Source organism: Haliotis rufescens, unplaced genomic scaffold (assembly GCF_023055435.1).
Source record: "Haliotis rufescens isolate VD_foot unplaced genomic scaffold, xgHalRufe1.0.p SCAF_1, whole genome shotgun sequence".
NCBI lineage: Eukaryota > Metazoa > Mollusca > Gastropoda > Lepetellida > Haliotidae > Haliotis > Haliotis rufescens.
The window spans coordinates 82,564,809-82,589,636 of NW_025963779.1; the positions used below are offsets into that span (position 1 = coordinate 82,564,809).

Below are 24,828 nucleotides of genomic sequence, written 5' to 3' on the forward strand. Positions count from 1 at the left end.
TATATATGATAATATGCTACAAATTATTCTCAGTTGTTTCGTGTGTTTTTTATCAACTTGATCACATAAGCAATCAATATTTTAATTAAAATACAATAATCGTTCATTGTAATATGTTAGGCAAAATTAAATTAGAAAAAGATCCGCTGCCGGGCGTGAAATTGGTGTGTGAATAAACTACACAGTAAATAACCGACATATCTCCAAATAATAATCAACGGACGCATTGGGAAGTTGTCAGTGTGTGTATTTAGTTACGTAACACTCGGCACATACACACACGAAAAGTGACGCTTCAGTCGGAAAGACCTGTCGAATTTTGACCAATCAGAGCCAAGTGTCGCATTCTCTGCGGGCTTCTAATTTACAGAGCCCGCAATGAGTAATTTGTGTTTGCTAGACGTGTGGAGCTTACAGACACACGTTTAGAGACCAGTTGACCTAGTAGGAACCATGTATATCTGTACCCGACTGAGTAAGTAAGGAGGATGTAAGATCTTGCCATCTAGACCCATTTGTGGACGGCAGGATGTTTGGCAGTATCGGCAGAATTGAAGCAGCGGGGTCTTGGAATATCCAGGGATCGTGAGTACTCATTTCCGATCAACCACTTGCTTGTTTACTGTCATGGACTTGAGTCGAGTCAATTAATGCAGTCATGTATTTGATTTCTCAACCGGAGCAATGCTGGTTGAAATCTAGTGTCCCACATTCAACTTGGTGTGATTTAGTGACCCTGCTCGCTGTGACATGAAGCTCCAACGTATTTCTGTTACACCCTCTTCGCTTCCGCATGAGTAGCGGCGCCCCAATTCAACTCTTTGTCAGACTGTAAGATTTGTGTTACTGAATAAATCCCCGCGTTATATCACTAATAGTTGTAACCGGATCATATGACGCTAATACAGGGATGTATTCTTAATACGACGAAGCGAATGCTCGTTAATTTACATCAGAAATCATTCGTTGAATCGCGTGTTCTTTTTTAAACATTTTGTTTACACAATTTAGGCATCTTACAACACATCTGCCAAACCTTTCTAGGTTGGGTTTGGGAAAGGTATTTCCTGAATCCTATGTATCGTAGGTTCATGGGTAATTTTATGATCAATGATAATATGTGATAATCATATATGGTGTTATGTCAACGTTTCGTAAAATACCACATGAACATGATGAATATTAACCAAGAACACCTGCTTTGCTATCAATGCTTATTTGTAAGGTATGTTATCACTGAAAGGTGTGAAGGTGTTAAATGTTGGTGTGAGCTATACATTTACCCCTCAACGCAAATGAGTGTTGTCTCATCTGCTTGGCCAGGAGAGATGGTCTAGCTACTAAATAATGCTATGTGTGATTTTAGTACTTGCTGTTAATTAGACAGTATGACAGGAGAATTCTTTATCATGTTTATGAGGTATTTGTTCTGGGAGAATTGGACTGATAAACTCCTTTTTATGTTTGAGTTGTTACAAGAGATTAGAATGTACTTCAGCAGTCTCTATCTTTATACAGTAAACTACGGTTATAATGAATTAAAAGGGACCACTAATTTTAGTTCGTTATAACCATAGTTCCTTCTAAGCATATTTACAGCAAATGCCTTGGACCAAAAAACAGTATGTTATATCCGTCAGTTCGCTATAAGCGTGTTCGTTATAAATGTAGTTTACTGTATAATGGAAATCATGTTCTTTTGCACTTCATTAATTGTTTGACTTACAGTTTTGTTCATGGGGTGTGAAGGGGGTCTAAGGGAGGTGTTAGGTGACAAGTGAAGGTGTAACTGACTACTTGTTTCCAATAGTTGTGAAATTCAGGAAGGGAAAGTGACTTTTCCTTTTTGACTGCCACTTTTACAATCAAGCAGACAGCAACCTGAGGAAGATTAGTTTACACGACTAGCGAATATATAAAATAATTTCCAACCCTGCCTATTGGTGTCCTGAATGATATGAGATATTGATAACCTTGATGTAAAAAAACAGCCCATTCGCTCACTCACTCACTCACTCTGTAGGTAAGGTCAAAGGTTCAGCCACATAGCAGTGGTGATTAGTACCTGTCTGTGACGTTTTCGTTGATTCCTTCTTCCGTGCCTGGTCGTAAGCCTGGGGCATGATAATTAGGGTTTACTCATGTATATACCTCACATAACATTCATTGATTACACACTATCAAAATATGCAGTAAGATTCTTTTTCCTCTACATTATCAATGTAGATTTCCAATTCTCATGAAATTGTAATTATTACCTTTTTCATCACGTTCATGATCAAGGATTAAAAGTTGTGTGTAAAATGTTATGGTTTTCCATATTTTGACGTTCTTATATCCATGGATTTCATACTAAATCTTGAAAAAAGGATAACACTACTGACTTATCATGCTTAGTTTCAGTGAATGCTTTTGAAATTTACTTCTATGATCTTAATTTATGTTTAACAAACATGTTACCTAAGTTAAATAAATTGTGTTTTATTTTATATGATGTGGTATTAAATCTTCCTTCTTACAGTTGTCAAATATTGATTTTTGAGGTTTCAGTTTTAGTTTGACTGTAATAAAAGTGGCAAGATAACATTCTTGAATGACAGTGAAATACACAGGTGTGTGTTGACTACATTGTAATTTCTATGAATTATGTCCTGTTTCCAGTCATTCATGTCATCATGAAATACTACTTCCCTGTATAATGCATATGTACAATCTCAGTCTGTGCTAATAACTATTGAGTCTACAAGCCCGAACTTGGCTCTGAGCATTATTTTCAGTAGATTTAAGTATTATAATATGGACTATTATTTGCTGAGCTTACTAGACTGAACAGAATTTTGTCTTCGGGCAGAAGTCACAGACTACAATGTAACATGAGGCTGAAATTCTTCCTTATTTAACAGATGAACTTGTCCCCACTTTTACAGAAGTAGAATATGAATAGAATTTACATTACAGTAAATTACTGTTGTAACAAACTCAAGGGGACTACTAATTGTAATTCGTTATATACGTTGTTCGTTATAAGCATAAGTACAGCATGTATACAGCAAATGGACGGGACCAAGAAGTTTGTTATATCCGTCAGTTCGTTATAAGCGTGTTCGTTATAAATTTAGTTTACTCTACTCAATATTTGTTAGGGGTACTGAGAAATTTCATACTGTGATGGAAAATGATTACAACAACTTATTATTATATAAAAGTGTGTTTTTATGTTTAATCAATTTGAAAAGAATTTGTCACATGCTTCTGTTCCATGGCAATATCAAATACTATTCGTATGACAACATCTGAGCTATCAGACACCACCTGGATACTCCCTACCCCTATCATAAGTTGAGTGATTTATTAAAAACCTATCCTCATGATGTGTGTCACCTGTTTGGATTTTTCCAACATCAATGCTTCTTTGAAAAGCTGTAGTCAAGGCCTTCTGCATCTTGGCATTTTGGCTTGTAAGACAAGAACTGTGACTGCTCTGATTTAATTATTGGCCTGCCCATGTATATTACTGGAGCTTGTTTCTTGGGGTGTTAGCAAGGAGAGATTAATAACTACACCCCATTCTGATTTAGCTGGTAATCTGGGATGGTGGTTCGTGTTCTCGCTGACTCACTGCTGTCTGGATCGTATACTGTATAAACAAACATATAGTATATGCATGCTGTCCTCTTGAAGGTGTGTCCTCTTAAATATAGTGTTTTCGTACCTCATGTATAGTCCCTGTATAAACAGTAAAAGTGTTGCATTTAAGAATTAATGATGTCTGCCCCAAAGGTCAAAGTTAGGAGGTATATTGATGATTGATTAACTTTGAATATCTGACTGTAATTTTACAATTAACCTTTGCTTGTCTCTCTGCATTCTGTTTGTGTGTGTCTCTCTCTTTCTCGATTGATTAATGGCAACATGGATCGTTGTTCACAATGTCAATCACTGGATTGTCTGGTCCAGACTATATTGGTGAGTTAAACAAAAACAAAACAGTATGCACTACAATTTCCTATTTGTACAGATAATATTATTCAACATCAAACAGTCTCAACGTTTTAGAACTTGGTGACCTACTGACTCTTACATCACGTTGAGAAACTTAAGAAAAAAAGTTCTTTTCCTGTAAAGCATGTTGAGCAATGATTCAGATGACACTGAATATAAATAATTAATGTTTTGATTCATTTTAGGGCGGTAAAGTTTGTGGTTTGTGCAGAGGTGTGAAAAACTTTTGATTTGTTTCATGATTTTTTCAAAGGTTAGATTTGGTTAATGTTGGTTAAAGGTGTGGTTAATTAGGATAATTAACCTCATGTGTGTTTATACTGTGTGGCACAATTACATATGTAGGGCTGGAAGCAAATATGTTACCGCATGAACAAGAACCATGACTGTCAGTTTTTGTTTTTTTTGTGATCAAACTTGCCTGGTTCTGATTTGATCTTTTTAACTCCTTCCAGTACGTTCAATACTGGTTGCATTGTGACCTTGCAGTGATCATGACAGTAGGATATTTTGTGTTGGCAAGGAAGAGCAAGGGACTAGGAGTGTCTCCTTGTCTGTATTGAACTAAAACATTCTTGAGGCTCTGTGCTATTGCTGAGAACGTAGGCTATTACTGACACAGGTTTTGCCAGGAATACAGATTGAATGTATGGGGATACCTTTTGGATTTATGGATTTTGGTTTGTTTGTTGTTTAACGCCGCACTCAGCAATATTCCAGCTATATGATGGCGGTCTGTAAATAATCGAGTCTGGACCAGAAAATCCAGTGATGGATGTCATGAGCATCAATCCACGCATTTGGGATCGATGACATGCATCAACCAAGTCAGCGAGCCTGACCACCCGATCCCGTTAGTCGCCTTTTATGACAAGCATAGTCACCTTTTACGGCAAGCATGGGTTGCTGAAGACCTATTCTACCCCGGAATCTTCACGGGTCTTGGATTTACGGATTTGACAGACCCCAGTCCGTATTCATTATGAGAAAATACAATAAAAATAATTATTTTGTGAATATTTCGGTTGTTTGCCTTATTGTTCCATGCTTGACATGTTTGATCGTGATAATTGTTCAGGAAATTAAAAAAATATTCTAAAAACATCATGCAAAATGAAGGGAACTTTTATTTTTAAAATAATAATTGATCACATGTTTTGTGTGCAATCTCTGACCACTGCAAACCTCTTATGAAGAGAACAGTTCCCCTGCAGTTGGAACCACCAATAAATGTAAATGTCAAATACTGCTTTAGACAGTTCCAGTGAACTTGCCAACCCAAACAACTTCAACACGAGTAAGAGATGGGGTGGGAGGAATAGAAATTTGTTATTTTTTGTTATGAAGTTTTTAAGATACATGTATAACAAGTTTGAATTATGGTGATTTATATCATTTATCTGTATTGGTAGCGACAGTGAATACGTTTTTATTTAACATTTTACTTATTTCTGATTGACTGAATAAAAAAACCATTTTATTTTTTTATTTTCTCATATTTCATGTTTCAATTTTTTCGAGTTGTTGGATTTGTATACCAAGTTTTCAAAAAGTCTGATCTACGGTACATGCGAGAACTTGGGAGTTATGCATAATAACAGGCCACTTAATACATGGACTACTGTTGGTGTTGTTTGTTGTTTAACACTTCACTATCAGTGGTAGAAACTAACATCTTTAGTCCATTAGTCCTTATAATGATAACATGTAGCAAAGCCCTTAAAACTAGCAAATTGTTACTGCTCTTTATGAAACCTTTACTACTGGGCAGTTTGGCAAGGACTACAGGACTAGTGCCAATTTGTAACGCTGCTTGACTATTCCCTCAATACGACCTGTGTAAACCTGCACATCTATTGTATGATCCCAGATATGATTTAAACAAAACTGACGGGTAGCATGTGTTTTGGAAGTCTGAAATAAAAGTTGGAGAAATAAACATCAAGACACAATATGCAGCCCAATTACCCTGTTTAGTGAAGTGTTAAAGGAGACAGTTTCCTCCTCCGCACCAAGCCTATTGAAGTAGTAGATGCCTTTGAACTTTGTGTATGATTTAATTAGTGGATCGAGGATGTAGTACATGGGTTGTTGGGTTGGATGGGGGTATTACACAGATTGTGACTAATTGATGTCAGGGTTAAAAGGCCAGGGTAGAGGTCAGTGATGGTTGTTTTAACACGAACATGATGTACTTTGTGTATGTGTGCTATCATCACAACAGCTGGGGACTTACCAAGGCTTGAGCTTGGAGGGGAGGTGTGTGAAGTGAGGTGGTTGTTAGTGAGAGTCCTAGTTTCCAACTAGTTTGGGTGTAGTATGGAAAAGAAATTAACCTTGTGATAGAAATAGAAAGGCAAATCCCTGGATCGGTTTCTATGCTAAAAAACAATATTTTTTTATTACTTGCCTGACTATGTACAGGCATGATATCAAAGTATGGACATGATGGGTACAAGAAGGATACTTAAGACGTTGCTTCAAACAAACAATATACAAGTGCCTAACAGTTCTTGTTCTCTGTGAACCACCCCCGTGGCCTAGTGGTAGAGCGTCCGCCCGGAAAGCAGGAGGTCCGGGGTTCGATCCCCGGCCGCGTCATACCAAAAGACGTTAAAAGATAGTACTTGTTGTTACTTTGTCTGGCGCTTGGCATTAAGGGGTGAAAACAAGGACTGGTCGGCTCGGAGTATACTGTGTCTGAATGGGGTATTCATGTCAAACTGGCATGGTATCTCAGTGAGCTAGCATCGGCATCAGTCCGGACTAGTACAAGCTGCCACACAAATACGTGCATGCACATCGCTATATAAGTGCAATAATCTTGGACGTGATGTTAAACCAAATTTCACCTCACTTTATCTTGTGCTCTGTCTTATATTGAGACCCGTGAAGATCTGCGGTAGAATAGGTCTTGAGCAACCCATGTTTGCCGTACAAGGCGACTATGCTTGTCATAAGAGACGACTAATGGGATCGCATGGTCCGCAACGGACTCACCAATTTGGTTCATGCATGTCAATCACTGGATTGTCTGGTCAAGACTTATTATTTACAGACCGTAAAACAAGCAGGACACATTTTGTTGTCTTGGGAGGCAGTGTGCGTTGTATCTCTACCAAGTAGTGTTGGTATGTATACACTGACAGAGATAGAAGGCCTGTTGTATGACTTATCTATGAACATGATATTCATTGATAACATACTTCCTTATGTTATCAGTGTTGCTGATAACTGTGTGAGGTGAGGACAAGCAGTTCAACAATTACAGCAGTTGGAGATTGTATTGCTTAGTCCTGGGTGTTGGAGAGTTAACCGACTGTTGAACTGTTTGTGATGTAGGATGATGTGAAATGGATACTGACACGGACAGGTCTCTTCAGACAAGGTTTATTTTATATAAAAAGCCAAAAAAAAATAGTATTTTTTCATTTCATTGATAAGAACTGGAGGAGCTATCAATATCCAAACATGGTTTCAATGTTGATAGTTTTACTTCCTATGCATGTATACTGCTCAAAAGAAGTTAAAGAACATCCAATTTTTTCATATGACTATTTAGTAATCTGTTATGACGTGACAGATTAAGTCTAGTTGTGTGAAATAACTGGTGGTATTTTAACTTCTTTCGAGTAGTATATTTTCATCGAGCCATTGCAATGTATTATGTAGACATTTCGATCAATCTTTAGCTCTATCATCAATTGTCTTGTAATTTTATTTAATCAATAATCAGTTTAACAGAACTGTATATTTCCAGACAATAGTTACTACTGGTAGGTTGTGTTTATTGTAGTTTCTTTACTGTTTGTGTTCTGCGTTGCAATGTGTAAATGTCCCAGTTTCTGTAACAGTACAGAAGTGATTCTGCTGTGAATTAACTTCCTTGTTGGGTGGTGGCATCCTGACAGATAAGCAGGATGATATATATGCTTCATCTAGGAAGTTAATTCCTTTCTGGAAAATAATTCTGTTTATGTTCAGTACCCAGGATAACGTTTAGTTACAGGTGACCTAGATGTCTCAACATTAACACATGATTCATATTTTGTAGAAGGGTGATTGTTAGTATCTACGAATTACCCATTCAGATGACTGGCTTTAACATCATTTGTCAATCCCACTTTTTACAACTGATTTTGGCCCAGTGTTTTTCGTACAATTACTGGAAATGTTACTGTATGTCTTTGAAGGGAGAAAACTGAAAGTCCACAGGTTTTAGGTAGGTGGTCATGGAGTAGGTGTGTTGAGAGGGATGTCAAGATTCATTGATATGTTGAATATTTATCCTGACGATACAGTGCACTATATGCCTGCCCATGAATTGATTCATATTTTCACATCTTATCGATTTTCAAAAAGTGATAAATATGTTAGTTTGTAATGAAACCATACCAAACCAATATATACTGAGGGAAACAAATAAGGGAACACCATTTCATTGGAGTGTCCCTTTATTTTTCCCCAGATTTTTACCCATAGTGACATCCATAGCTTGGGAACAAAACCTGGAAAACAATAAAGGAGCACTTGTATTTTCATGTGTTCCCTTCTTTGTTTCCCTCAATATAATTTAAAATACTCTGTCTAGCATTACCTTACATAAATAATTACTTTTCTCTGCAATTGGGGAATGGTAGGTGATATCGATAGGGCAGGACATGCTTACCCTTTTCGCTAACACCTGGTGTCACTGATTTTCAGTAGTCTATGTAATTTTCACAGCTATTTTGCCCGTAACGCTTATTGGAAACTATTTGGTGTATAATGTAGACTGGTTATTCTCTTGCATTGACATTATATATTTACCACCTATCATGAAATGAAATGGTAATCTGATTGCACAATAGTATTAATACGTATTGTAGCAGCCAAAATTACAATACAAACTGTTTATTAGCATGGCCACCTGGGAAAACTTCAACCCTGCTTGTCGTAAGGCGACTAACACGATCGGGTGGTCAGGCTTGCTGACATAGTTCATGCATTCAGTGTTCCAATTCCGTAGATCGATGCTCATCATGTCAGTCACAGGATTGTCTGGTCAAGACTTGATGATTTAAAGACTTTTCAAGTAGCTGGAATAATTGCAGTTTGCCATTAAAAAGCAAACAAACAAAACATAAAATTTCATGTAGTTACTGATTTAGCTTAAGTCATTTCTTTTATATTTGTTTATGTAATGTGTCTTTTTCTGTTTCAGATGTAACTAAGATGTAGCAAGGGGTGTATCATGACCTTACCCTATATAGAGGGCTGTGTGTGTGGGCCATTGCCAGCAGTGTATTACAGCATGTTCAGCTCCGTGAAGTAACGATGGCCACCAACTATGACATCTGTCCTTCAAGGGTTCAAATTCTGCGCCAGCTTAGTAGCATGGAAACTTTTATGGTCAGAATTTACACAGGTTCTCTGAGCCAAGAGACCGAGTTTGTCAGTGTAGAAGCGGAAAAAGGCACTCCTGCGTGTGATGTTGTCAAAGTTGCCGTTCGCAAGTTGAAGTTGGGGAACAACCCCCACAATTACGAACTTGCTGAAGTGTTTTCATCTGGAGGTCAGTTGTGTAAGGAAAGAAGACTGGACCCAATGGATAACCCGGTTCGAGTACAGCTTCTTTGGCCGAAGGTCATCAATGCTGAAATTGATAGAGGTCAAGGTCTTTACACAGGATACCGATTCTACATCAGAAAGGCAGATCCCGAAACCCAAAAGGTTTCCGGATGGGTTGAGTGCAAAGATGCCAGTGTAGTAGACTCATTCTTGAGTTCCTTTCTGAAACAGCCAACAAGCAATAAGGAATACACAGATTTGTGCAATCTGCCAGATCTGAACGAGAAAACATTATTGGAAAATATAAAAGCTCGATTTGAGAATGCCAACATCTATACCTATGTAGGATCAATCCTTATAGCTGTGAATCCTTTCAAGTTCTTCCCTATATATAATCCCAAATATGTGAAAATGTATCAGAATAAGTGGCTAGGGGAATTACCGCCACACATTTTTGCAATAGCAGATGCAGCATATTCCACCATGTTGAGGACTAAGCAGAACCAGTGTATAGTGATATCTGGAGAGTCGGGTTCAGGGAAGACGGAGAGTACCAACCTGTTGCTTCATCACCTGACAGCCCTCAGCCACAAGGGGCTACATGGAAGTGGGGTGGAGCAGACCATCCTTGGGGCAGGGCCAGTACTGGAGGTGGGTACTTAACATTGAGAGGTGCCACAGTGTGTGTAAAACATTTATAGCCTGTCCACCATTCATTTGACATCATGTTTCATTATTTTAGTAGATTTTGGTAATTATGTAACATTTGTAAAATCAAGAGGTCCTTGTCATAACCCATACATGTCTAATGTTAAGAATTACAGACTTAAAAGCCCTACCCTGATTATAAATAGCCTGCAAGGTGGCCGTGTTACAGTTTCGAACACTGACTGACAATGTAAACAAAACTGGGTATCAAGAGAAGCTTTTTGATAACCGTGCATAAACAAGATCACCCAAGACCATCAAGCTTGGTATCAACTTGAATGACAAACCTTGGATACCACAAGTGGCTCAATATCAAGATTTAAGGCTAAGTCAATACATTATTTGTAGTTTTATCATTAGACTTGAAGAAATCGAAACGATCGTCTTAGAACGTCTGCATCAATCCCCGTGGGCAGAGCTTATTTAGGGGTGGGGTAGCCTAGTGGTAAAAGCATTTGCACGTCATGCTGAAGGCCCGGGTTCGATTCCCTACATGGGTACAAAGTGTAGAGCCCATTTCTGGAGTCCCCCGTCGTGACATTGCTAGAATATTGCTAAATGCGGTGTTAAACCATACTCACTCACTCACTCACTCACTCACTCACTCACTCACTCACTCACTCACTCACTCACTCACTCACTCACTCACTCACTCACTCACTCACTCACTCACTCACTCACTCACTCAAACAGCAACGCACATGGTCATGTGTACATGAGACACATTCGATGCATTGTGGTCAAATTGTATTGTGGTGTGTATATTTACGGGAGAACAGAAGCACAACAGTTTGGGTAAATTTAACACCAGAAGTTGTGCCAATGTTTCTTACCTTGACAACAATATTACCTAGATAGGCCTGATGTAGGTCAAAACATCTAGTTTGGTTTCGTTACTTATTTATCAGTTGGTTATGTTCATTGTTATATATGTTGATATATGTGACATATTATACTTAGATAAACGAAAAATCCAATACACGTATTCCAAGACAGTTTTAGTTTCGGATTTTCTTTTCATTCACATAATTTTCACACCCAAAACTGAGTTTGATCATTAGACCTGCATATGTCGAATGTTTTTTTGTTCAGTGGATTTGGATACAATGCACGCACAAGTTTTAAAATACAATTTGGCATCATTTCCCGTTTTGTCCACACCAATCCTTCATCTGCTCCTACGTTTAACACCCGTTAATATGGCGAAGACTGCTGACTGCTCAGTAATGTGGAATTTTTGATTGTCATTAAATCTGCTACATTTCTTGCTGGAAACATCTTGCTATATCTAGGACACTCCTAGCAAGCACCAAACCATCCTCATGTGGGAAGCTCGACATAGTGTGTTCTGCTGTCATCAGTGCTTGTCTGTGTAGAGATTATGATAAGATACAGTAAACTATGTATAAAACGAACTGAAGGATAAATCAAACTGTTTTTGGTCCTGTCCGTTTGCTGTATACATACTGTATTTATGCTTATAACAAACTTTAGTTATAACAAACTAAAATTAGTGGTCCCTTTGAATTCGTTATATCTGTTGTTAGTACTAGTTCCAACTCAGTTTAAGTCATTTCCACTGTTCTTAAATCAAGGTTTTACCGGATTCAACATAAATTGACCAAACAATTTGCATTACGGATCCTGTGAGTATTGTGGTATGTCAAAATGGATAGCTGTTTGAATAACAATATATATAAAAACTATGAATTGCATATTACATATGGCCGACAGTTGTATTCGGGTAAGAAATACAATATTCAGTGGTTTATATTCTTCAGTTTGACATTAATATCGTCGCCTCTAATAGGCTATATGGTTATTTAGCATGTGGAATAATTTGATATATCATTTATACAATTCCTTGACATCAAATGAAGCATGACACACAGGTCCCCCTCAATATTTGAATGAGAGTTCTATGCACATGAAAAGAGTGATAACCGAATACATCCCCATTTAAACCTGATTCAGACCCCCAACCTCTGTTTGATAGATTTGTGAGTCTTTGACTTCATCATTGCCATGTGTGAGAACCCTACCGATGCCAAACAGTAGCAACACTTCTGTTTCATTAATTGTTGACCCTTTGGTCAGTGTTGACGACTTGCTGCGAGTGTACCTGCAGTAAACACCAGAAATATCACACACGTGATGTTGCCCATTTTCACCAATCTATCAGTCTTTGACCAGATGTGTCCTTGAGCCCAGGAACAGTAGTGATTCTGGCACCGGTTGTTTCCCATCAGTTAATCTGTGGTCAGAGTTTGTTGAGGAATTAATGTAAGTGTACCTACTGGAGCCTGAGTGTTTGTTTGTGTCCAGGAATGTCCGTGTTGATCCCGGCTGTCTCATTAACAGTGCTACAAACACCTAGCCTACTAGGTGTGATGATTCATGTCCACAGTCTATCATGTGAAACCATGTGTTCTCCTGGAGCACACAGGACAGCTGAATACAGACATGCAGTCGTCAGGGCCAAAAGTGCTTAGGGCCAATATATTTTTGTTTTGGGTTAATAACACTTTTCTGCCAAAGTCAGATGTCGGAGGGGTATGGTGTTGGTCGAGGATTACAGCAGCCTCAATCTTTAAGTACCTTTGATTTCTTTACTCTTTAGGGGCGGTCGGGTAGCCTGGTGGTTAAAGCGTTCGCTCGTCACGCCGAAGACCCGGGTTCGATTCCTGACATGGGTACAATGTGTGAAGCCCATTTCTGGTGTCCCTCGCTGAGATATTGCTGGAATATTGCTAAAAGCGGCGTAAAACAATACTCACTCACTCACTTAACTCTTTAAGTATTTGAAATATTGGCTCCTCTCGGATGACTTAGGGAGTTAAATTATGAAGGACAAGGGATAAATCAGCTTCAAGTGAACAACCTGGTGTAAAATGATTCTCAAATTAAGCCTTGTATCCCTGTTGTTGACACACACACATACACACACACACAATATTATATAATATAATATTCATAGTATATATGGTTGAGTGATGTTTTTAGAATTGTGTTCCATGAAGCTGTGTTAGGAACAATCACAGATACAGAACCTGCAGAGCCAATCAATAGAAAACAATGATATTTGATAAGATCAATGGGTATTGAATACTATTCCATACAATAATGAACAGACAACTATTCTCTTTTGCACCAGATGAGCATTATATTGGCTGCATCCGACAACATGATGTACTTCATATTTTCTATGGTGATGTGTATGCAACTGTGTTGTGTACCCGGCAGTTGTTGAATCGAGGTGCCATGTGTATATGAAGAACTGACAACCTTCCACAGCCCCTGCCTCTAAGCGGCTTCAGTGTGGTGATGGATGGCATGTATTTCTATTGTCTCACAAGCCACTGATGTCATTATGTGAAAATGTGTTAGTCTTGTGTCATGTAAGTAGGTGAAATATTCATGATGGAATATGTCAACCAATTATCGGTGCATTGTGTTGGGGGTAGCTCAAATTAAGCTGCTATGTAGGAGGTGTGTGAAATATTTCAGACGGATTTCAAACACTATTCCGTCTCATATTGCAAAGTGGGTTCTAGTTTTTATTCTGGGAAACTCTTGAAATTGACCTTAATGTGAGTCTACTGTAAGTGCTGCCTCAGTGTGTAGTAACAGGGTGTAGTGGTGAATGAGGTTGTAGCATGTTCACCTCTTCTGTGATTCAACCTGTGAAGATCTGAGTTAGAATAGGTCTTCAGCAACCCATGCTTGTCGTAAGAGGCGACTAATGGGATCAGGTGTTCAGGCTCGCAGACTTGGTTGATGCAGATCATCATATCCCAATTGCGTAGATCTATGCTCGTGATATCAATCACTAGATTGTCTGATCGAGACTTGATTATTTACAGACCACCATCATATAGCTGGAATATTGCTGAGTGTGGCGTTAAACAACAAACAAATCTTCTGTGATTCCCTTTTACCAGGCTGAGCACTTCTGTCCAGTTGATCAGCGACAGACATCACAGGCCCGTTTGTCTGAGACTAATGAAAATATAGGGGGCCAGTTGTTTTCTCTGAAAATCTTAATTATCTTACTCGAAGCTGTGGACTAGAGGGTTTTGACTAATGGTGTTTAGTACTGCAAAGTAGACAAAAACCTTATGAATCAGTGTTAGAAATTGGCACTAGTCCTGTAGTCCTTACCAAACTGCCCAATAGTAAAGGTATCCTAAGGACTAGTAGAAATCGCTCCATTTTGGGGGTTTTGCTCTATGTTATCATTATAAGGACTAGTGGACAAAAACTGTTACTTTCTAACCCTGTGAATGAACTTCTTGATTATGATGTAATAGCAACAAGCTGTCAGCCTTGCTTGACCAGTGTATAAGGATCTATACCAAAACGTTGCTATTACAGTACATGTATATGATCCATGCTCCTTGTCAGGTACTTTGGCGTAAAACTTTACATACTCTGATTAAGAGTGAAAAGGTTGATCAGTTAAGCAAATTAGCAACAGGGACTAAAGTGTATTGAGATGTATTCTCCGGCTAACATCACCATGAAGCTTATCAGGGAGCCCATGTGTATCCTGGATGTATGCAGGCTGTGTGTTTCCTGGTGTTGGCTGCATCATGTCCAGGTGGTTAGCCACTGTCAGCAGCTGGGGATATACCACAGTAGGCGGTATGCAGGCATACCTTCCCCCTGACTGGTGTCACAGCTGGGTGCAGGTCTGTGTAGGTCCTTGCAGGGAAGTCACTCAGGGAAGTCGTCTCGCTGACCGCTTGTTTCCAAAATCTAGTTCAGTGTGTGATTCCTTGCACCTCTCCCTGGATGCAGGTCCAAGTAGATCCATTCAGGGAAGTCATCTCGCTGACCGCTTGTTTCCACAATAAAGTTCAGTGTGTGATTCCTTGCACCTCTCCCTGGATGCAGGTCCAAGTAGATCCTTGCAGGGAAGTCATCTCGCTGACCGCTTGTTTCCACAATAAAGTTCAGTGTGTGATTCCTTGCACCTCTCCCTGGATGCAGGTCCAAGTAGATCCATGCAGGGAAGTCATCTCGTTGACCGCTTGTTTCCACAATATAGTTCAGTCTGTGATTCCTTGCACCTCCCCCTGGAAACCTCTAGATACAGGTCCATGTGGATCCTTGCAGGGAAGTCACCTCTCTGACCGGTTGTGATTCTTTCCACCTCCCCCTTGAAACATGTCTGTGTTGAACCTCACAGTAAATGTACACTGGGAATTCATCTTACTGACTGCAGACTGGTCATTTTCACAATATCGTTCAGTGTGTGACTTGCCTTTCACCTCCCCCACCAAATTTAGCCGAGATATTTCAGTCGGACCGCAGTGTGTAGACTTCAGCCTCTGTTATTGATTGGTCTTACATCTTGTTTCAGTCGGTAATATTTTGAGACTTTGGGCCTCGGAACACTCCTTGGTCGATAGCATGACGAGCCTAGTGCACTCTTAAGTGTGAAAGTTAAAAATGTTTTCTTTCATCTGATATTGCTTAAACGTGAAATCAATTACCTGTGAAGAGATGGTGTTAAGTATGTGGTTGCATAGGAAATATAATCATCATAAAGAGAACTAAATTAAGTATTTTTTTACTGAAGACTAAACTTACTTCAATGTATGTGTTTCTGGTGATTCTATGGCCGTGTTTGATTATCTCTGTGTTGAAGAGAACTTATGTCCAGGTTTGGGAAGAATGGCTTGTGGTTTGAAGAAGAGATGTTCGCTTGCTATGATCATGATGATACGGGGGAGGATAAATGAGACATGACAGTTTACATTTGAAAAACAGAATTTTTTTAAGACATTACAACAGGCATGTTACATGGCTGCCGGGTGATAGTGATTGTTGTACGGGTCACGAGGCATACTAAGGATAAACATTAGCATAGGTAAGGAAAACGGTGATTACAGGTGTGATGATTCCTAGGTTGTATGGCTTAACATGCTCATGCACAAGACAGATATTGTCAAACAATTTTTTTCTAAAGAAACTTACCATTTAGCAGATGTATGACAAGATATATTACGATGTAGTGCTTCAAAACTTGGCAATGATCATGGCGGTAAATGTGAAACTGTTGTAACTTCTACTATTTGTCTGTACTGTTACTAAGAGAGTTTGAAGAACTACATGGACTAAGCTTGCTTTATTGATCAGTAAATCAAACAAATGTCTCTGTATTATCTGTTAGAACATTTTCTTCATCTTTTTATTTCTTTTGATAAACATTCCTTGAGAACTTTTGTCTGAGAAAGAATATTTTACTATTATTTTTCATATAATTTTCCATATTATTATGTATGCTAGTGGCGATTAATGGCCTGATTGATCATTATCCAATATGCTCGAATTTTTTTTCTCATTTGGTATTTGGAATGTCATGTCAAAATTTAATGAAATTATGAAAATGTCCAATTGTCTTTTGTCTCTACCATGTCTACCCAGCGAGAAAAGTCACTGTTACCCGTCTCTATTCGTTTCAATCTTTTAAAATTGCATCATCGTTGTGATCATGCATGATTATTTTGAGATGGAACCCTTGATAATGCTAAGCGACAACATTGCTCAAACAAAGTTTTTTTCAAAGAGAATGTCTTCATAGAAATCAATGTTTGCATAGAACATGTAGAACCCCCATTGATAACTTATCTGCTGACAAGACTTCCCGAACCTTCAATAGCCAAGTTCAGGAATAGAGCGACATCTACAGTTTACAGCAGCCGAGTGTGTGAGATTTGCAGTTGGTTGTTACTGTCTTCCTTGTGTGGGGTTAGAAGAAGATTGTGTGGGTGGGGCTGAGGAGATCCTGTCAAGCTTAGGTCACCGTGACCTACAATTGAAGAAACAACATCTGGCTTGATGTCAGATGTAGCAAGCTGCACTGTTTAACATCTGCATGGGTCGTGTCATTTTGGTGTTTATAACTCGAGGTTTGGATGAGTAAATAGTTACATGGTTTGACATTTAATTGAGACATTATTCATGGGCTGTAAATTCTGTTAAGTGATGTGGTTTCCTTGTCACACTTTTTACAAACACCTTATCAGGACATAAAGCCGAACATGAGTTTTTCTTATGAATAACTTATCACATTAAGGATTCATTTCAAAACAACTTGAAACTCATGAATCTATCAAATCTGCTGTCACTCGCCCTAATCATTCTAAATACTTCCACAAAATCAATAGATCCATATTCCGGGGTAGAATAGGTCTTCAGCAACCCATGCTTGCCGTAAAAGGCGACTATGCTTGTCGTAAAAGGCGACTAACGGGATCGGGTGGTCAGGCTCGCTGACTTGGTTGATGCATGTCATCGATCCCAATTGCGTGGATCGATGCTCATAATATTAATCACTGGATTGTCTGGTCCAGACTCGATTATTTACAGACTTCCATCATATAGCTGGAATATTGCTGAGTGCGGCGTTAAACAACAAACCAACCAACCAACCAATAGATCCATAGGTAATGGGGCAAACATACTTTAATGTTAACATTGTTTGGATGTTTTGTCATGTTTGAGAATCTCTAAAGCAACTGAATCAGCCACCTGTACATCATTTGAATTTAGACATGCGGTATCTGTATGTGCTAAAGTCCTTTTGAGACTACTAGACGGAAAATTGGTCTTAGCATCATTTTCAGAAGATTTAAGTGTTATTCTATAGATGATTATTAGCTGAGCTTCCTACATGTACTAGGATGAACTTAATTTGGGTAAAAACGTATTCAATACTATTCTGATTTGCCTGTATGAATCTGAATTTCCATGTTGACCTTTCGTGAAGAAATAAGCTCATTCAATTTATTTTTGCTATTGATAAAGGTGACTAATAAAGGCTAGAGTTATTCACAGACTACTTTAGTTTATGTTTCGGTTATGGAATTGAAAGTTTTTATTCCACTAATAGAACTGCAGTGACACAGACATATTTCCTTTACAGACACATAACCTTGTGCAAATGATATTCTTATTTCTCTACCATACAAGCATGGCCACCTTCTATCATGCATTTATGCATGTATTGGTTTGTAGAGAGACCAAGGCGATCTTGCGGTTTAATGTGCATATTGTGCATCAATGTTTTGTAACTCATTGTTTTGTAACCCTCTCCATGAACCTGATCTCAATATATATAGCCCTATATGTACAGTCTGCAAACACTTTTGAAACTACTAGCCCGGACCTGGCTTTTAGCGTAATGTTTAGTAGAATTTAGTTTTGTTATATGTACTATTGGTAGCTGAGCTTACTTAATACTAGACCAAACACATCTGTACTAGTACACTCAGGCTTCAACTAGAGGCTGAGGTCACAGACTATATGTACTGTCATCCTTTCACAATTAGGAGCCGCATTTACAGCACTGAATAACTTTATCATCAAGCTCTGTAAGTGAACATCTTTCTGTATCGCTGCAGTTTCAGAGAGATTAGTAACTGAATATTTGTAACATGGTTCGCTGATGCAATGGGAAGATGTGAAACATGTTCTGGACATTGCCATCCACTTGATAAATTGCCTGTAAAAACAAATACAGATATTTTATTTGGCCCCAAATGTTTTGTGAGAAAATGTACCCAATGCCCCCCACTCTTACCTCGTGTAGCTGATAGCTAGTATTTACATAGTGATGCTGCGTTTGTTATCAGGGTACTCCGAGCTGCTACAATAACAGAATGGGTATAGTGTATGTTGTACAGGACTACAAGACAAGTGTCAAACACAGTGGGCTGAATGAATTACCTGCTTAAAGATTATATTTATAATAGTTTTCAAATAGCAAGTCATCAGAATATATTTGTACAGTATTTGCCAGTCATAATGACAATATCATTTGTTATATTTAAATATTTTTGAAAACATTAGATAATGAGTGAGTCAGATTTGGATTCAAATGCGTTGAACATGGATATTGTTTTTATGTGAACAATTGTTTGAAGTGATTCCTGTCATGTAGTAAGCAAATGTGTTTGTGTGTGTGGCTTTATTAATCAGATAATGCAATGCTTGAACATGTTGAAGTATATGATGTATGTTAATTTAATTTTTTTTTTTTTTTTTTTTGTGAAGATTGTGTATTTGTTTACTTCATAAGTAACCCAATTAGATTACAGGGTGGAATTAGCAACCTATGCTGGTCTTAGAAGCAATTTAAAGGGTCAGGTGGTTAGAATCAGTGTCTTGATTGATTTCATGTTGTATCCTGATGGCATGGGTCGTTGCTCATTATATCAATCACTTGATTGCCTGGTCAAGACCTTTTGCACAGGCAGCTGTCAAATGTTGCATCGTACAGAGTTAAACAGCAAACAAATAAAAACTGGATGAATGGTGTTTGGACAGCCAAATGTTCTATGATTACAGAAAGTTAATTGATGACAAACTGTAATATGATAATCTAAAACTCTGTCATGTTTTCCAAGGTTGTGCACATGTTTGAAATGTCCATTAAAAGTCTACAAACCAATCCAGTTCTAATTTAAGATCCAAAACAGATTAGATTTGTAGGATGGCCAATGGTTTTATGTGTAACTGGGCAGGGTATTAGGAGATAAGAATGTGAGTTGTGTGGGGGCAGGTTAGGAAGCCCTCGAAATTCACGCTAGTTTGCCAGCTCGCGACTCCTCAATTGTGCTGAGGACAAGTAAAACACTGATGGTAGTCCTCATAGACTAGTAGCATTTGAGGTCAATAATTCTAAACCTGTTCTCAGTGCTTAAGTTTTACTGCAAATGTGAACTGAATAAATCTGACAAAATGATACCATAGTAAACATTTTTTGTCTTGTTCCGATTGGACTGACTAGCTACAAACTTGGAAACTAGTGAAATAACATTTCCACAATTCCTCTGGACTGGACTAAAAATATGAATATCTGAGGCTGTTATGATCCTGAGCCAACTGTTACTGTAAGCAAATGCTTCTAAATGACATATTGGATGGGGCTGGGACATCTTCCAAGACAAAGGCCCATTACCTAGTTTTCAAATAGGCCAGTTTTTCACACTGTACAAACAGTTTCTTTGCTATGCATATGTACACAGATGTATACTTAAACCTTGATAAGAAAATTTTGGAAAGACATTGCCAACTAACCTACTTTTCTTTTGAAATGAGAAACACAACAGGAAATAATGTTTCAGTACGTGATATGTGCACCGTTTAATTGAAATAATTGTGTTCAAGCAGCAAACAACCAAGCAGAGAAACATGCCATTGCAATAGAATGCAAACAGGTTTGCCCAAGCACATCTTCCTGAGTCAAGGGAGTTAACTGACTGTAAAAGTCCAGTTTCCATCCTTGCTAGACTAACATATAGTCTCTGAAATGAACATATCGTACAGAAAAAACAGTTGTTCAGTTATCTTAATAAAAATATAATAAAAAGGGAGCCCAGTGATTCTCTTCATTTTCAGATACTGCAGTAATCTAGACTTGCCAAACATTATAGACTTGCATGGGCTGTTGTTGATATATTTGTATCAGGGTCTGTAAGACAGACTACATCCTTGCCGAACTAGGCTGTAATTATGGAGTTACATTTTGGCTGGACTAACAAGTCTATGCATAGTCCAATCAAAATCGCGTGACGAACAAGACACCCGGTGCAGATTTCAGTCGACTACATGATTTCCAAAGCATGTGTCGGGAAGATGGCCCCGAGCACTTCTAAAAGATATGTTAGTGTAACCATTGTTTACTCTGTATTGTTGTATGCAAGGGGGAAACTGATCATGATGTTCCAGTCAGTCAGGTTATTATTCTCTTTTGTTTCAATCTCATTAAACTGTGATTAGGAGGAAATACAAATATGTTAAGGTGCTAATTTATGAATTATTTATGGTTTTTATTCACAGATGACTGGTTAAAGCGATTCCCCGGACTAATTCCTTTATGACACATATCCTGTTAGCAGGGTTATGAATGAATTAATAAATTATTAATATGACTTGTTTGTTAAAATGATCAGCTACCACCTAACTGATGGTAAAAGTAGTGGGCAACAGGAATAAGTCACCCTTCCTTCCTGAATCTTACTGGGCGGTCAGGTAGCGTTAACACTTTAACTATCAGTGGTAGAAACTAACATCTTTACTCCATTAGTCCTTAGGGGCGGTCGGGTAGCCTAGTGGTTAAAGCGTTCGCTCGTCACGCCGAAGACCCGGGTTCAATTCCCGACGTGGGTACAATGTGTGAAGCCCATTTCTGGTGTTCCCTGCTGTGATATTGCTGGAATATTGCTAAAAGCGGCGTAAAAAACCCATTCTATACTACAAGTCTCTGACTAACAGACTTTATTTGTTGATTTCAAACCTTGCTGTGTCTCTGGCATTTAAAAGAGAGAAAAATGACAGTTTTGTGTGGAATTGTGATGTAGTATACAGAGACCCTTGTAACATGTTTCCATTCACATGTGGGTCCCTGTCACATCACTGTCAACTATCTACGACACTGCCAATACAAGTCATGTTTGTTTATGGTGTTATGGGAATATGAGAGGTCATCATCGTCACCTGTCGAGGTTTGTTTTTCATGTGATTCTACTCAAGTTTTATCCTCGACATACTACATGTAGTTGAAAGCTTGTTGAAACTGGAAATATTCCTAATCCAACTTGAGTAGTTGCACTTTTGTTCAAGGGTTGAGTAGAGGGCTGAGCTGTTGATCTGCTTGTACACAATATTACTGACTTGTGTTGTCTCAGATCAATGTTGGTAGGTGTGATTTTGAATTACTGCAAATGAATCAATTTATTATTTATTAAACATTATTATTTTATAACAACAACTGCAACAGAGGTCCATCCATTTACGACCCAGAATATGTAGAGGGTCATGGAAAATGATAAATAAAACATTCTTTGGAATAGGCGCGTATACAGCCTCAGACCTATCCAGGCCAATAAACCTGATCTTGTCCTTTTTGATAAATCCAAAGAAATAAGAAATTATTGAATTGTCTGTCCCTTTTGACACTAATGTGATTGACAAGATTCAGGAAAAACATGCCAAATATGCGGGCCTCCCTTACCAAATGTCACGCTTACATTCAAAGGGCGAAGTTGTCCAACTCACCATTGTTTTCAGTGCCTTAGGGTTGGTACCTCCCAATCTGCTGACTTACATTGGGAGAGTACCCAGGTTTGCTGCCAGGACTACAGCCCTTCTGACAAGCTGGCTAATGCAGAAGGCTGCAGTGTTGGGGAGTCTTCACATTCTCTGAAAAGTTGGGTGGTTTTGACTCAAGCAGCGCTTACTGGGAGAAGTCCCATTCGCTGTCTGTGACTGTGCCAGGATCACCCAAACCATCTTTGCCGCATTTATTTGTTTTAATCTGTATGATTAAATATTATGATGAGGATGACGAGTTCTTACCATACCAGTTGTTTATTTTGGACTTGTTTTTGTCAGGGAGAAACAATAACAAAAAAGACATTAACATGATTTATTGAAATTTACAAAATCTTTTAAAGCAGCAAAAGGTAAACTTTCTCACTGTTAATTCACTACAAGTTTTGATCTCTGTGTACAGCCCCAGTGATTTCCGACATAAGAAGACTCGACATACAAAGACTCGACATACAAATACTCGTTACCTCTGTTGGTGCGTGGAGAAATAGGCCAGTGGTTGTGCTTATTGGTGCACTGGCTGTATGTGGCCAATTAAATTTAACTGTATGGAAGTCTGCAGTAATAAGATCCAGGTCGAAGTAAGTGGAGGGAGTTAGAGAGGTCGACCACACATTGACAGTGTTATCCAACATGAGCATGGCCTTTTGATTGAGTGACGTTGAACATGGATATTAATACTTTTTGTTTTGAAATCTTGGCTATGATTGAATTTGTTTCAATATTTCAAACTGCCATACTTTTTGTGATCCTGAGGGACTTTTTGCACAAGTTATTTGCATAAACTTAATCATGTTAATAATAATCTTTTTGTGTTGATATATATACATGATACAGAGATGAAGACTGTGGACTTCCAAAGTTTACGATGGTAGTGTCTCAGGAGTTCAGGTCAGAATGGCTGAAATGACTTAGACTATCAGTACAACACATGGCTTGACTGCTTTCACAAATTTGATGATGTAGAAATAACTGGTTACCTTCATTAATGGATGAAAGCCTCCTGAGTCCACACACAACACCAAGTAGGCTGTCTAGACCAATGCAAATTCACTCACCTCAGCAGAGCAACTCTGAAATACATTTTGAATCTACTAGTTCAAAGATATATGTTCTAGAGATGTATCCAGTAAATTCTGGGACTGAAATACATCATGATACAAATTACCAGACCTAGGCTTTTGAATAGTGGCTTGTGTGGCCGAGACTGCGCTGCCATTGTTTCCCACCTCTTATGTGGACAGTTACATAGCATATTCACTCATTTACAAGCAAGATATCAACTCAAATGAAACCAAAAGAATTTTCATGGTTCCAGAAACATTGTCAATGTGTTTGTTGTTTGTTGTTTAACACCACACTCAGCAGTAGTCCAGTTATATGAAGACGGTCTGTATATAATGAGTTTGGACCATACAGTCCAGTGATTGACATCATGAGCATTGATCTATGCAATTGGGATACGATTACAGGCATCAACCAAGTCAGTGAATATGACCACCATTACCCTTAGTTGCCTCTTACAACAAGCATGAGTTGGTGAAGGCCAATATTAACCTGGAGTTCACGAGTCAAACCTGGAGTTCACGAGTCAGTGTCAATGTGCGTTTCTTTATTTAATGCCTATGTCAATCATAGAACTGACTCAACTCCCATGGAATTAGGACATAGTGTAACAGTCGATTTGTGAACCTGGTGCCTGTTTGTTGCATAATATGGCTTCAACAGCCGACTGCTACATTTAGACTGACATCGTAGTCTTGTTGCTGCCGCTGAGATACAGCTATCAGTGTCTGGTCTCAGAGGGGGAAGGTGGACTTTGATGCATGATGTACATCATATGGTTATCAGATATCACCAGCTTTCCACCACTGGTCCAGACAGGGTCATTGTTGGGACAGCTTCACTCTTGCACTGCAACAAGTTGGCCAAACATCACATACTATTGCTTGACAAGTTCAAGTAAGGCTAGTTCCAACACCATCTGCTTGTCAGTGGATAGTTTTGGCCTACATTTACAGTCTGTGCAAAAGCTATTGCCTTTATGAGCTGGAACTTGGCTTTTCAGCAGCTTTTAGTGTTTTCATATAGACTATTATTAGCATGGATAGACATGGCCACTAGTCCATTAGTCTGACTAGTAACAATCCAGACTGACTGGTTGTTTTGTCCCCAAATCTAGACTTTATTTTACATAACCACTAGTCCAAAATGATCTGTGGACTAGTTGGATATGACCAATGGTAAATACCTCTGATTAGCTGAGCTTACTAGACTGAACTAAATTTTGCTAGACTCAGGCTTTGGACTAGTGGCTAAACATGCTAAAGTCACAGACTGCATAAGGTATTTTTGACTAATGTAGATTCAGCTGGTGGAACTAATCCCCAGTAACTGCTCTGCCTTAGCTTGGGACAATTTGGCCAATGTAGTTGATGCCATTTG

At 38.6% G+C, this 24,828-nt stretch overlaps 1 protein-coding gene across 14 annotated transcripts in view; it reads left to right on the plus strand.

Moving 5' to 3' along the window:
* The first annotated feature begins 345 nt into the window (after positions 1–345).
* LOC124136909 (unconventional myosin-IXAa-like) overlaps positions 346–24,828 on the plus strand; it is a 117,801-nt gene continuing 93,318 nt past the window's right edge. For all 14 annotated transcript variants that reach the window (XM_046502961.2, XM_046502953.2, XM_046502954.2 and 11 more), the window contains exons 1-2: positions 346–585; positions 9,206–10,203. In XM_046502961.2, the coding sequence (XP_046358917.1) occupies positions 9,319–10,203 (885 nt within the window). In that variant the 5' untranslated portion in view covers positions 346–585; positions 9,206–9,318. The remainder of the gene's footprint in view (positions 586–9,205; positions 10,204–24,828) is intronic.